The sequence below is a fragment of the Equus przewalskii genome, chromosome 17, assembly GCF_037783145.1.
Source record: "Equus przewalskii isolate Varuska chromosome 17, EquPr2, whole genome shotgun sequence".
Classification (NCBI taxonomy): Eukaryota; Metazoa; Chordata; class Mammalia; order Perissodactyla; family Equidae; genus Equus; species Equus przewalskii.
This window is the reverse complement of record NC_091847.1, coordinates 48,201,060-48,215,866: the sequence shown is the minus strand read 5'-3', so window position 1 is coordinate 48,215,866 and position 14,807 is coordinate 48,201,060. Positions and strand designations below refer to the sequence as shown.

Genomic DNA, 14,807 nt, shown 5'->3' with positions numbered 1-14,807 from the left:
GTTTGTGGAGTAAAAGTACATTATTTCTCATAAAAAAATTTCAGTAGCATACTCCCTCCTCCATGAAAGATATTATCTTTTATTCTTAATAAAAGAAGTGGTTTAAACGGTTAAAAATGTTAACAAACATAGGATAGACATTCAGTTTTGTCCTATGAAATATTGAAAGTTCTCCATGCATTTAGTTTTTGAGATATAGGAAGGAAGTTACAGAATGCCTGAGTTTTAAGACAATGCCCATTATTAACGGCTAAATCACAGACTTACTGCAGGTTAGTGCTTGGGTTGAATTTCCACAAAGTTATCCATGTCCCACGGCTGTGAACCTGACCAGTCATGTTGCAACACAACATTCTTGGTCACAGGGCAGATGGGTTGGTGCAAACATTAGTTTCAAACCTGGGGGGCAAACAGGTGCATCATTTTCAGATAGAAAGCATGTCTTGTGACTTCATAAAACAGTTCAAGCACAAATAGTACTAGGTCTTTCATGTCCAAGCATTTGTGTGGAAATTTTTTCTTGGCACAAAGCTTACACTGTTGTACTGATCCAAAAAGTAATCAACTATGAGACTTTCTTAGAAGGCATCATCCTTCAACACGTTTCATTGCCAGGTTGAAACAAACTTTAAATAACTACACAGAAGTTATTGCCATTTTTTTTCCCTAAAGCTGCTCTGTGTTTGGGGTGATTTTGTAATCATTGAGTAAAACTGCTACATTGGGGACTTGTAACATTCTAACTTGCTCTGCAGCTGCAGCTGCTGCTGAAGTAGACTCAAATGTTTTCTCTTCACAGGTATGAGAAAAATCTTGTGTTTGCCCAGCGCTGGGGAATTAGAAAAGGGATAGTGATGGGATTCTTTACTGGATTCATGTGGTGTCTCATCTTCTTGTGTTATGCACTGGCCTTCTGGTATGGCTCCAAACTTGTCCTGGATGAAGGAGAATATACGGCAGGAACCCTTGTCCAGGTACTTTGATCTTCATGAACCAGATGTAACATTTCCTGCTGGCATCTCAGAAAAGGCCACAGTTAAGGCATTTTGTTTAGTCCTTTAGTGTCGGAGAGAGGAAAGCATCGATGATTTGATGGAGTCCATCTGCAGAAACAAGCAATACTTATACATGTTATAGTAAAGGGATGCTGAGCATTTGAATTGATGAGACCAGCGATTTAATGATTTCCAATTATCTGAAGATTTTACAGCTGTAAAACAATGATTTTTCTGATTGAGTCCAAAAGATAATATGCCATGAAAATGGAAAGTCAGTGATCTCTCAGCTAAGAGTTAACAGCTCATGCAGTAAAGCTTAATCATAGTACAAGATATGTGCGAATGGATGTATTTGTGAAACTTAATGAGCTATTAAAATATCAAGCCAATAATATCCTCAACTAAGTAAGTAATACACACATCTTTTATGGGTCACTTGTGCTATAGCCATGCTATAGCTAATGCCATGGCTACTTTAATTTTCAGTGTCCTTTTCGTTGTCCTTTCAAGAATTAATTATTGAGCATCTGCCATACGCCAGGCCCACACAAAGTGCAGGGGATCCAATAGTGAGCAAAAGAGATGTCATCTTTGCCCTAGTGGAATTTATAGTTTAGGGGGGAAGATAAACAACAATTAAATAGTCACATAAATGCATAATGACAAATGGTAACATGCTATAAAGTAGAGGACAGGGAACTTGGCAGTGAATAGCAGGGTAACCAGGTATGGCTGGGGTCAGGGAAAGCTCTTTCTCCTACTCACTATCCCAAGGCCTTTCCTCCCTAGCTTATGGACCTTCTATTTGCAGTTAGACGCTTGCCATTGTTCAGATTCTCAGCTGAATGGCACTGCCTCAGTGAACCTCTCCATGCTCATCTAACCTTTCACTCTCTTGTATGGCTTGCTGAACTCTTCCTTCAGAGCACTTGAGTGAAATTGAATGTTTGCCCTTATGTACATTGGTTTCCACCCGTTCCTGCCCTCAGGCACTAAGCTCCCTGAAGTCAGGGAGGTTAAACATGAAATACATGTTTCATTTGGCCTATTAACTATTTAATTAAGTATATTATTTAAAAAGCATGGGGATGGGAAGTGGTTTCATATAAGATTCTTAAATAAAATATTTTGGCTCCAGATTCTAGGTAGGACAGGTACCAATTAAACAGTGAAAAATACCAAAATCTTGTATAGCAGAAATTTGCTAGCCTATTGCCTGCAATTTTGAGATCTACTTCTTTAATATAAATACATTTCTAGGGAAAGTTGAATGGGAATTTTATTTGGAAATAGAAATGACTATCAAGGTCAAACTATAATCATTCTAAGACACTGACTTTATTTCATTAAGTGCATGATAAAACACTAAGAGCAGCTTTTTAAAATACAGTTCTTTGCAAGGTGAACAACTGGCATCATCTGAAACTTGTTTAAAAAAATTAGATATGATGATACATGTTAAAGTGTTTTGCAAACCTTAAAGGGATAGTATAGACGGAAAGTGTTACTATTATCATAATTGAAGCACCTTTCTTAACAACTTTAATGTAGCTTTGCACATTTGAAAAGCCAGTGAAAGTACTGCAGGTCTGAAACCTGGCTGTAAAATTCCCTGTCTTTGTTGATCTAATGACTTTTAAGAATTTTCAACATTTACCAAACCAGAGATACCAGTAGCTGACTTTAGTCCGGAGTATCTGCTCATTCTGCAGAGAGATCTGCATTGAGAAAGACATCCTTCCTTTCATTCCATGCTGCAAGGAGGGGACAGAGGTGTGCACAAATAACAATTCAGAGGGGAAAATGAATTGGTAAATTGAAAATTAACAAATACATAATTCCAATTGGAAACGCTGAATTTAAAAAAACCGTTGGTAGATCCTTCTAGCAAGAATCCAATTTTATGGTTCTGTTAAAAGATAAACTGCGGCATATTAAAAGTTTTAGGAATTTATTTGAGCAAAGATAATTCCAATCAGGCAGCTCTAATCCAGAAGTCGTTAGAGGGACTCCACCCATTGGAGCCAGGGGAAAGAGTTTTGTTTTTTTTTCTCCTGGATCATAGAGTAGAGGGGAAAGACTTTTATAGAGAAGAGGTGGAAGCAAAGCAAGGAAATGATTTGATTGGCTACTCCTGAAGCGATGATCTTATTTGGGAAAGCCTAATTGGCTGTTTGTGATCAGCTGTCCTTAGGTTTTGATTTCTCAACCTTGAGGCATTCAGGCTTGGGTTTTGGTTTGCTTATATAGGCCATTAAGGCATTAAAGCCACCTTAGTCTAATAGCCTCCTTGTTTACCTAATTTAACAGTTCTCACCTTCAAGTTTCCTGGTATTTCTTGAGTACTTACTATGTGCAGACAAGGCATACTATGTGTCTCTAACATTTTAATCATCAATTACTAACCTCACCTCTTACTCCTAACCTCTTCCTGCAAGCCTCCGCTTACACCATAGGAAATTTTTCTTTGGGAAGATGAGAGACATCCTTCAACAGCATAATCATTGATTATTCTCCTCTCTCTCTATTTCTCTCTTGCCCTCGCTCGCATATGCATGCACATTTTTGGCTGTACTTCTGAGCAGCAAACTATGATGGCTGAGTATGCCTGAGCTAAGTTGAGTGTTTTTAATCCACTAAACTAATTAACAATTAGGTTAATCTAACACATTTTGTGATGCACAAAATCATTATAGGCTGCATGGTAATTGGGCATAAATGGTACGTAGTTCACATAAAGACTGTAATTAGTATCACTTGTACACAGACAAAAAAGATGAAAGGGAACTGAATGGTGCAGAAGCCTGCTCTTTCATGCCCCGCTTAAGTTTCTGGACTCAATAATAAAAAATCATACACAGTATTAACAGAGTAGCATTATTGAGGGTGTACAAGTTGTCAAGCACTGAGTGGGGTATTTAGCATAATTACTGTATGTAATACTCACAACTTCATTCGTAATTGGTGTCATACTACCACTTAGAAATGAAACAGAGCCATGAGGTTGAGAAATACGTGCCAAGTGGCATAGAGAGGGATTTGAACTCAGGCCTCTGTGACTCTATGGCCTGATCCATTGACCACTGTTTTCTTACCTCTGGATCCGTCTTCCAAGAGGTGCTGTCCCTTTTCTCTGCCATAGCATGCCAACGGATAGATTGTTCCCCAGTGGTCTCTCTTTTCCTCCCTCTTCCTTCTCTGCAGGCCTGAAGAAGGTGATATTTGGGATGAGAACGATGGTCTGTTGGGATGTGTGCTAGCTACTGTGACGGTATTAGGTATATGCCTCTGTTCTGTCTTACTCACTTCCCCCCTAGGAAACCCGAGAGACATTTGCTGGAGGTAATGCTTGCAAAGTCAGGCTGAGCAAGAGTTTGACCCCAAACCTCAGTTTAGGCTCCTAGTGAGTCAGTCTAGAATCTAGACCAGGGGTAGCAAACTATGACCCACAAGCCAAATCCAGCCTGCTGCCTGTTTTTGTAAATAAAGTTTTATTGGAACACAGCCACAATCATTTTTTACTGTGATCTATGGCTGCTTTTGAACTACATACCAAAGTTGAATACTAATTACTTCAGAGCCCATATGGCCTGAAAAGCCTAAAATATTTACTATCTGGCCCTTTATAGAAAATATTTGCTGACCCCTGATCCAGGACATGTAGAAGGCTTCCTTTGCTCAGGTAGGAAGACCTCTGGTGAAGGTTGTCTTAACGCAACTTAGACCACAATTACTGTTCTGTCTCTTCACCTTATCATTTCCTGAGCATGGAATCTCACTTCTTTCATCACCATCATCACTATCATTTATGTGGCTGGCATTCGATTAATCAGTTTTACACATATTATCTCATTTCATCCTCATAACACTCTCATGAGGTATATACTATCATCATCATGTGTTACAGATAAAGAAATTGGGGCTTGAAAGATTAAGTAATCTGTCCCTGGGAGGAATTACCTGCCATAATTAAGAAAAAGGAACAATAAAGGCAGATGAAGAGAAAATGTTTGTCCCTATATATAGAGTGAGGAATTTGGGGAGAAGGTAAGAGGGGGCTGGACCACATCATTGTGATGTGTGGAATGGAGAGGTTACTGGAGAAGGAAGGAGATGGCTGGGAGGCTCTGAGAAGCCTCATGGTCCAGCCACAAGGAAGAAAGAGAGCCAGGAGGGACTCTGGAGTATTTAGCCCTGATGTGATGTAACCAGTGAGAGAATCCAGCTTGTGGAAACCGCCACAGACTAGGATCATTTGATTACTTGGAAAAGACTATATTCCTGCAAAAGCCAACCTTTAGCTCAGCAAATAACTCCAGTCTCCAAAAGATGGTGGCCAATGAAGCATCCTCCATGGGAGTCACATGACTAACACCCATTTTTTGGTTGAAGGGGTGGGGAGAAGGAGTCTTGTGCTCCTTGTAGAGGCCAGTATGAGGAATTGCCTCATTGCCTCTTAATAAAGAGGGCTATTTGCTAGGAACATCTGGTACTGATCAGGTAGGCTTCTCCTAACTTAATGATTTGGCTGGGTTGGTGAGTCAAAGGACAGCTTCCCAGCTCTGCACAGTAATCTGGCCACTCCACCTGCATGCAGCCAGCAGCAAATGAGCCTGGGAGCTAGACAGAATGTCATTCGAGAGCCTATGTTCAATACCACTTAATACACGTTGTGACATAGGGTAAGTTAGGTAAGCTCCATGTACCTCTGTTTCCTCTTCCGTTGTAAGGATTAAATCAAGTAATATAGGTAAAGCACTTAGAAACATATTATTACTATTATTATTATTATTATTATTATTGTTGCCAGTAGTAGTGTAATAGTTGTAGCAGCAGAACTAGATATATTGCATGTACCAATCTCTAGGACAGCCAAGCTAACCATAGTGTCTTTATTGTTTTCAGTGACCCTTTAACCAGAAAACCATTATAAGGCTGTCTATATAATGAATCAAATTATCATATCACTATTCTAACCCACTTTGTGTCTATATGCTGACTTACTTAGACCTCTTACTCACTTAAGAACATGTTCTCTAGGGGCTGGTCTAGTGGTGTAGTGGTTAGGTTTGTGTGCTCTGCTTCAGCAGCCAAGAGTTTGCGGGTTCAGATCCCAGGTGCAAACCTACACGCCACTCATCAAGCCGCACTGTGGCAGCACCGCACATACACAAAACAGAGGAAGATTGGCACAGATGTTAGCTCAGGGCCAGACTTCCTCACCAAAAACAAAACAAAACAAAACAAACCACATGTTCTTTGTAGAAGAGTATTGTTCAGTCAAAAACAATGTAGTCTTTTACATCATAAAAGTAGAAATATTGGAGATGCTTTATGGAACAGAAACTATTCCAGGTGTTTCCAAAGAGCTATCTAGTTTTCAAACTGCCATGTAGGAGTCTTTCTGAGAAGTCTCTGACATCACATGGATAGCCCAAATGATAGTGAGCACTATTGACAAATAGACAAAAACACATGAAAACTACGTCTATCTCTTTTCATTTCAGATTTTCCTCGGTGTCATAGTAGGAGCTTTAAATCTTGGCAATGCATCTTCTTGTTTGGAAGCCTTTGCAGCTGGACGTGCAGCAGCCACCAGTATTTTTGAGACAATAGACCGGGTAGGTAAAAGCCAAAAGTAAAGGCCATTAGCAAGTTGGGGGTGGGGAGAGGAATGAACTCCTGAGACTTTCACCTTCAAAATTAAAAAATATGGGGAACTATCACAGTGCCCTTAATTCACTATTACTTAATAAGAGCTGTCATGAGCCAGACCCCATTCTGAGTTGGGAGAGCAAGAGTGAAATAGAACAAGTACGGCCCCTGCTTTCATGTCATACTGGGAAACAGGCAATAAAGAAGTAAGCACACAATAATAAAGAAAGATAATATTAGACAGTGATAAGTACAATGAAGGACATAAAATAGGGCAATGTGATACTGATTGGGGTGGGGGAAGGAGTCTTTATGATGAGTGACATCATCTCAGAACAGGCAGGATTTGACCTGAGACACAAAGGAGGAGAATCAGCCAGTGCAAAGGGGGCCTGGGGGGAGGAGTGGCGCATGAAGGTGAGAGCAGGGAGGGTATTCATGTAAGAGAGAGCTCCAGGTTGGAAAAGGGCTTGGTGAATTCAAGGAACTAAAACAAAGTTGGTGCGACTGAACAGAGTGAGCAAGGGACAGAGGCTGGAGGGATGGGAAGGGGCCAGGTTCATAAGATTGGATTGTCCTCTAAATGCGACAGGAATTCTCTATGAGCTTGTAAAGGACCCTGGTAGCCTGGCTGGGATTTTCCCGGTTAATCTATTGAAGCACATTGGCCATCAAGCTAGAAAGTCAAATTCCAAGAACAGAAGAGGGAAGATGGCAATACGTTGTTCTTCCTCTTTGAAAAAATGCCCTGGGCTAAGAGTCAGCAGCCCTGGAAATCCAAGGGTGCTTCGTGAGTCCCCTAAATCCTAAGTATTTTTTGTCAAACAATGAGGCTACAACTTATCTGAGGAAACTGCTCACCACTTTATCTGTTTTATATTTTGGGGTTTCATATATTAGGGTATAAAGAGGTTGTTGAAAACCACATAGAAATGTTGGACAATTCAAATTCTACCTCATTCTTAGGGTTGGTATATGCTCAAATAAGAGGATGAGTCTAAAACACCCCTGAAGCTATTACAAAGAATTAAGGCATTTAAAATTTATTTTATTATCTTTACTAGAGACCCAAGAAGAAGAAAGTAGATTACACTATAGCTGCAAATAGAGATATGATGACAAATTTTTCTCACTAGTGTGGAAGAGGGAAGAAGATGACCATAAAGTGTTCTGGTAGCAGGAGATGGCCCTCAGTCTTGTCTGATTAACTAGAATGGTTAAGTTCTAGATTGGGCTCACTAGTAACAACAGAGGTGGAATTCAACACATCAGTTGACAGCTGGTAGCATTTGAAGACACTGCTGGAGGACGTTCAGTTATTTTTAGTCATCTACAATAGATACTCAAATGTAGAGTCCTATTGGACCCCAGCTTGGAGGGCTAGTTGTGGGTGGCCTTAGGCAAAATACTCAACCTCTCTGAGACCCCTGTGCTTCCTCAAATGAAAAAATGCCTAGTTAGGTCATAGGGAAACTACGTAAATGAAAAAAGCATATTAAAACACCTTGTACATTGTCTTTCATTATATCTCAATAATATAACAATACATGGTAATATTAACATATTATATACAAATATATTATGTCAATACTATATATTATATTATTATGTAATAACATAGTATGACATAGTAATTATCAATAAATAATAAAACTAATTAAATTACATTTACTAATGCAATAACATGTTAATTGATGTGTTTTATATCAATTATAATTAATTGTATATAATTTGTGTATGCTTGATTATATATCAATATATTATATATGTAATGTAACGTATCAATGCTATTAATATATAGTAATATATCTCATATTACTATCTCAATAGTTGGTAGTGAGTATTATTACTGATATAAATAATTATTTAATGTGGAAGTAATTTTTCTTTAGCATATCTCTGCAATGTTTTACCTGGTTGTTGTTCTGTTTTATGAGTAAATTCAAACCAAGATGGACAGTAAATGCATATAATACATGTTGTTGCTGTATATCTCTTTTATATTCCACTCCAGAAACCCATCATTGATTGCATGTCAGAAGATGGTTACAAATTGGATCGAATTAAGGGTGAAATTGAGTTCCATAATGTGACCTTCCACTATCCTTCCAGACCAGAGGTGCAGGTAAGTGCCAACCTTTTCCCCAGGAACAACGGCATTTTCTTCTTTCTTGATTCATTTCCAGAGCCACAAGTTACTTGTTTTTCTGAAGCATGACTCAGTTTCCAGGAACAAGGAACAGAAAGCATGTTTCTTTAATGTGTCCTCAGGTGTCATGTCATTTCTCAGGCGACAAGCCACATTCCTTTGTGATCGCAATAATGTGCAAATCCCTCTGCTGGGAACACAGTCTGGCACACATTCAGGTTAAGTCAACTGTGTGATGCTCTGGCGAAATGAGTGCTGAGTCCTGTCATTGTAAGCAAAGCTAAATAACTCTGAGGCAGTCAGAACAATCGAGAGGTACAGCTTTGTCAACTACCTCTTTCGAGACTGCAGAAGGTGGAGCACGCTCAGTGGGTAGGGCGTGAAGTGGCAAAGGAAAGCTGCTGTCTTTGTCATTTTTTATTTCCTGTCTGTAACTTCACAAGGGTCACTCGATCCATCCTTGGAGGAAAGGTAATCTTGTGATATTGTGCTTACGTGCCTTGTACTAGGTGATTGTCCAGGCATGTAGTGAAGAAAATTTACAGTTTTCCTGCACCTGCCGAGCAGGTATCTTTAAAGACAATTCACTCTATAGGAAAATTAGGATCTACTGTCCCTGAATGAATTGGCTTTGAAATGAGACTTATTCATTTTTAACAGAGTATCTCTAGCTGCCCTGTTTTGATAACACTTCTGTGATCCCCACAGAACTAAATCCCAAGCAACTTAATTCTGATTCTACATACCTATAATGTAGGTAAATATATACACACACACACATATATCATACATATATATATAACATAGGGACATAATATATTCTTATTTTTACATTTCTAAAGTATATGTGTATTTTTGTGTGTGTGGGGGGGAAGATTGGCCCTGAGCTAACATCTGTTGCCAAGCTTCCTCTTTTTCCTTGAGGAAGATTGTTGCTGAGCTAACATCTGTGCCCATCTTCCTCTATTTTATGTGGGATGCTGCCACAGCTTGGCTTGACAAGTGGTGCTAGGTCCGTGCCTGGGATCCGAAATCTCAAACCCCACGCCGCCAAAGAGGAGCATGCAAACTTAACCCTTATGCCACTGGGTCAACCCCTCTAAAGTGTATTTTTGATTAATGTTATATATCACATATGTATGTAAACATTAAATACATATGTATATAATATGTGTCATAACATACGTAAAAGAGATTTGTGAAATATAAATCACAAGGTACCAGTCACTCAGTAAAGATTTTTGAATGAATGGCTAAAAACATCCTTTCTTACATCTATTCAGAACCAACTCATAATAGCTGTTCAACAAATACCGGTTGAATTGAAACACATTTATTTCATCTCTGTTTTATCTTCTATTCCCAATACCAAATTTTGTTTTAATAAAATCTTCTTACTTACTCTGTAAATGTTCTTCATTCTTACCACGAGTATGTATTTAGCCCTGCTGGGTGCTACATTGTACTGGGGCTATACTGTAAGATATCACACTTGGGGCTGGCCCTGTGGAATAGTGGTTAAGTTCAGCGTGCTCTGCTTCAGTGGCCCAGGTCTGCCGGTTTGGATCCTTGGCATGGACCTACACCACTTTTCAGCCATGCTGTGGTGGCAACCCACATATAAACTAGAGGAAGATTGGCACAGATGTTAGCTCAAGCCTAGTCTTCCTCAACAACAACAACAAAAAGCACTCTCAAGGCCTGCTTGCCCCAGGGGAGAGTACAGTCCTATACAGTCCAGTGAGCAGAAATGTATTTGCAAGCCTGACTCTCCAGTGTGAAATGAAAGATGTGAGATTTTTGTCACACAGAGGACCCCAAGCCACCTTTACACAATAAGGACAAAAATCACCACTGACTTCGTGAAAATATCCAACAAATGGCTGTGAATTAGCTTCTTGTTCTTCCCTTTCTAGACTTACCAGCATTCAGTTTCCACCTTTGACAGTGGTTTGTACCTAGCAAATACTGTCAACATTTGTTGGGTAAAGTTATTCAAACAATATGTTTGAATACAAGTGTGGCACAGCTTAAAATTTGCTAATTGGTTTGTTATTAAACCGTGATCAGTAAATTAGTATTATATTTCTAACCTAATGGCTTTTTTCCCTTAACTAATTGAGGCAGTCTCCTTGAGGTATCCTAATATGGCATAAGTCTTTTAAATTAGATTCTGAAACATACTTTTAATAGTTGGCATGGCTTATTTATTTCAACAGTGTTGCTACACATCATTTTATTTGTTGGCTGCAGCTATGAGTTAAATAATAACTAATGCGTTAAATGCTAAAGCCTCATCCTAGGCACTGTTTACTAATTTGTTGGTTATTGATGAGTATCAATGAATGTTGTTTTGGGTACGTAAGTAAACACATACACAGTGTCCTCACGAAGCATCCTAACTTGTAGCCTAATTGTTGACAATCTAAACATTGCTCATTTCTTTTCTCCACAGATTTTAAATAACCTCAGCATGGTCATTAAATCAGGGGAAATGACAGGTGTGGTAGGATCCAGTGGAGCCGGGAAAAGCACGGCACTACAGCTCATTCAGCGATTCTATGACCCCAGTGAAGGCATGGTATGTGTCTTCCAGAAACTTCTCAGTACGTGGGGATAGGAGATTGCAAATGGTGCTCTATTGGTCAAACACAGAGGCCTAGCATACACTGAGACCATCTGGCATACATAGTTGACAATGATTTTAGACTGAAATGACTGGACTAATTCCCTGTGTCGTGGTCATGTTCAATGAATAACCAACCCATTCACTCAGTAATGTAACTGAATGGGCAGATACATTCAAAATGGTATAACTGCCTCTTCAGTGAACTAATGTTTCCATTTCTTTCTTCATGTTGTAACATAATCATTATTGTTTCCTAAAGTTCTCCAAACACTAAATATAGGAAAGCTTACATGACTAGGATTCACGGAAAACAGCTCTTGATTACTACTTGGAGAAGTTAGGTTTTAAAAAAATAAACAATTTCACAGACTACATAGTCTCTTTTGCCTTGTGTTTATTTGACTATAAATATAGACTGAAACTAAGTAAATATTAATAATTGTCATTTATTTACATATTTGTCAAGTACTTTATAAAAATGATTAGTCATTTTCACAATGACCTCCAAAGGGAAATATGACCATTCTACAAATGAGGAAGCAGAAAGTCAAAGAAATTGAGACTTGCCCCAGATTTGAACCCAGGTCTGTTGGATGCCAAAGCCTATGCTCTTTTCTCTCTGTCTCAAAATCGTCCTTGCTGATGTCTCCTTGATGCCTTGAGATAGAATCATTTGACTGTATATTAAATGGCTTGAATGCAGTGAGTTTCTATAATGCATGTACTACTATACTGACATGGCAAACATAATTGAGTTTTCCTTTTTGGCAGATATTTCATTCTCTGATTGGGTATTCTTTGCTACATATCACCATAACTATACTCTGAATATATAGAAATGGTTTTTTGATGTAAAATTTTCATGTTTTTGCTAATAGTCATTTTTATTTGTTCATCCCACTTACAGTTTCAATTGCTTTTGAACAGCCAAATGTTGTTTGATGAATCTGGCCAGAAAGCAAGATTTTACTATAAAACATATATACAAGATAGGGATCATTGCTTATTTTTGTTGTATCTTTTTGAAGTCCATTTTTGGTCACCCGTCAAAAGATAATAAAAATATTCAAAGCATGATAAACAAGTGATTCCACTCTTTATTGAGGAATTAAAAACTTCTCCATTCCTGGACCAATACTGTTAAATTAAGTGACCCTTACTTCATTTGTGTTTCTACAATGAATTGTCCTACAGCTATACTTGATTTATACTATATATTGTCGTCTTTATACTAACAACCACATTACAAGAGGAATCGTTTCTGTTACAATCTTGTCAGTCCCTATTTTTTCTCCCTGTAGGTCAAATGCACCATAGTATTATGATTCAGAAGGATTCTAAGGGATATGATGTTGTGCTCATGTTCTCTAGGTGACTTTGGATGGCCATGACATTCGCTCTCTTAACATTCAGTGGCTTAGAGCTCAGATTGGTATAGTGGAGCAAGAGCCTGTCCTGTTTTCCACCACCATTGCAGAGAATATTCGCTATGGCAGAGAAGATGCAACGATGGAAGACATAGTCCGAGCTGCCAAGGAAGCCAATGCCTACAACTTCATCATGGACCTGCCACAGGTACCCCGAACCTCTCATTCCAGAGGGAAACCCAGAAGTCACAGAAGGAAAGAAAGTTACACAATAACATGCATTTCTTTTCATTTGAATCCTAAATCATTAAATTCTTAATGCCATGTTTTAGTTTCATGCTTGGAAATGTAACATGAGTTTTCCCCTTTGTCTGAAAACACATTGTTAATATATCAAAAATTGACCAAACTGGGGAACTTTCCTGTAAAAGCTCCCTTTGACATAGATACAATTTTCTTATTCCATCTATTAAGCATTTGTCTAAGCAGATGATAAATTTGTCATGTGGCAATAACTTGCACGAGGCTTTTTTGATGTCTACCATTGTCACTGCTCTTTAATTTTCTTGTTCTTAGGCAGCTGATATTGTGTCCTCAGTACTGTATCTAACATATTGAAAAATTCCTCATTTATCTTCATTGTAAACAACAAAGACAAGAGAAAACAACTCCATGTTATTATAGTTACATGGATTTTGCAACCAATGGTTTAAATCAAAGAAGAATTATTATTATTAGTTAACACATATATAGTGCTTACTACATACCAGGCACTGTTCTAAGTACTTTACATCTATAAACTCATTTAACTCTTACAACCATCCTGTCAGGCGGCTACTCTTATTACCCCCATCTACAGATGGAGAACTGAGGTTCTGAGAGTTCAAATAACTTGCTCAAGGCAGGAGAGACAAGGTTCACACCCAGATGGTCTGGCTCCAGAGTCTGTGCTCTAGAACACTTCCTATTCAGCCTTCTAAACTACCTGTATGAATACAATTGTAGCTGTGAGTATGATATCATCTAGTGGTTAAAGCTTTATCTAGTGGTTAAAGCATATAAAACTTTAGAATCAAACTACCTCCATATAAATTCCAGCTTCTCCACCTCCAAGCATTATGAACTTGTGCACCTTACTCTACCCTTTACACCCTGGCAGTCAGTTGAGGAGAACAGCAGTACCTACCTCATAGGGCATCTGTGAGGACTAAGTGAGCTGATATGTGTAAAGAGCTTAGCTCCATGCTTTATATATGGTAGATGCTCAAGTCATGTTGGGTAATAACAAGCAAGATAAGAGTCTGACAATCATGCCTTGTTGTGAGATTCTAGTGTAATGCTAGACATGCAAGATACTCAATAACTATTTGCTATTGATGGTAATGATGATAAAGCTAGTTTGAGCTTTCCTTCCCAATATAAAGACTAGAGATGTTGTCTAGCTAGAGAAAAGAGATGAGGATTTGATATGTGCTTTAATCCTTTAAGATGGATTTTCAGGACCCTGAGCAACTTTTACTTTGGTGGAAAAATTTTATTTGAAATTGAGCTAAAGAGAAACATTTATACAGCCCAGTAAACCTGGGAATGAAAGAATAAATCAGTTTCTGCATTTTACACATGAATATTGCTTAGATAATAACCTGTTTCAGGACAGGGTATTTCAGTGAAAGTTGAACCTGTGAAAATTCATGCTTGAGGAGGAAGTTAGAAAGGATCTCGTAGTGGATCACTTTCAGGAGCCATCAAATTCTTCTTCTTCATTACTGGTGTCACCTTCTTCCTAGCAATTTGACACTCTTGTTGGAGAAGGAGGAAGCCAGATGAGTGGCGGCCAGAAACAAAGAATAGCCATTGCTAGAGCCCTTGTCCGAAATCCCAAGATCCTGCTGTTGGACATGGCCACCTCAGCGTTGGACAATGAGAGTGAAGCCATGGTACAAGAGGCACTGAGTAAGGTTTGTTGAAAATCTGAGTTCATTTTATGAGTCCATGTGGAAATGCTTGTG

At 38.6% G+C, this 14,807-nt stretch overlaps 1 protein-coding gene across 13 annotated transcripts in view; it reads left to right on the top strand.

Annotated features, from left to right (window-relative positions):
* The window catches only part of ABCB11 (ATP binding cassette subfamily B member 11), an 87,812-nt gene that overhangs the window by 33,893 nt on the left and 39,112 nt on the right, over window positions 1-14,807 (top strand). For all 13 annotated transcript variants that reach the window (XR_011528393.1, XR_011528396.1, XR_011528394.1 and 10 more), the window contains exons 10-15: window positions 800-974; window positions 6,506-6,619; window positions 8,668-8,778; window positions 11,258-11,383; window positions 12,803-13,006; window positions 14,586-14,756. Coding sequence is in view for 8 of the 13 variants with exons in the window: in XM_070580074.1 (XP_070436175.1) it covers window positions 800-974; window positions 6,506-6,619; window positions 8,668-8,778; window positions 11,258-11,383; window positions 12,803-13,006; window positions 14,586-14,756 (901 nt within the window). In the remaining 5 variants the exon portion in view is untranslated. The remainder of the gene's footprint in view (window positions 1-799; window positions 975-6,505; window positions 6,620-8,667; window positions 8,779-11,257; window positions 11,384-12,802; window positions 13,007-14,585; window positions 14,757-14,807) is intronic.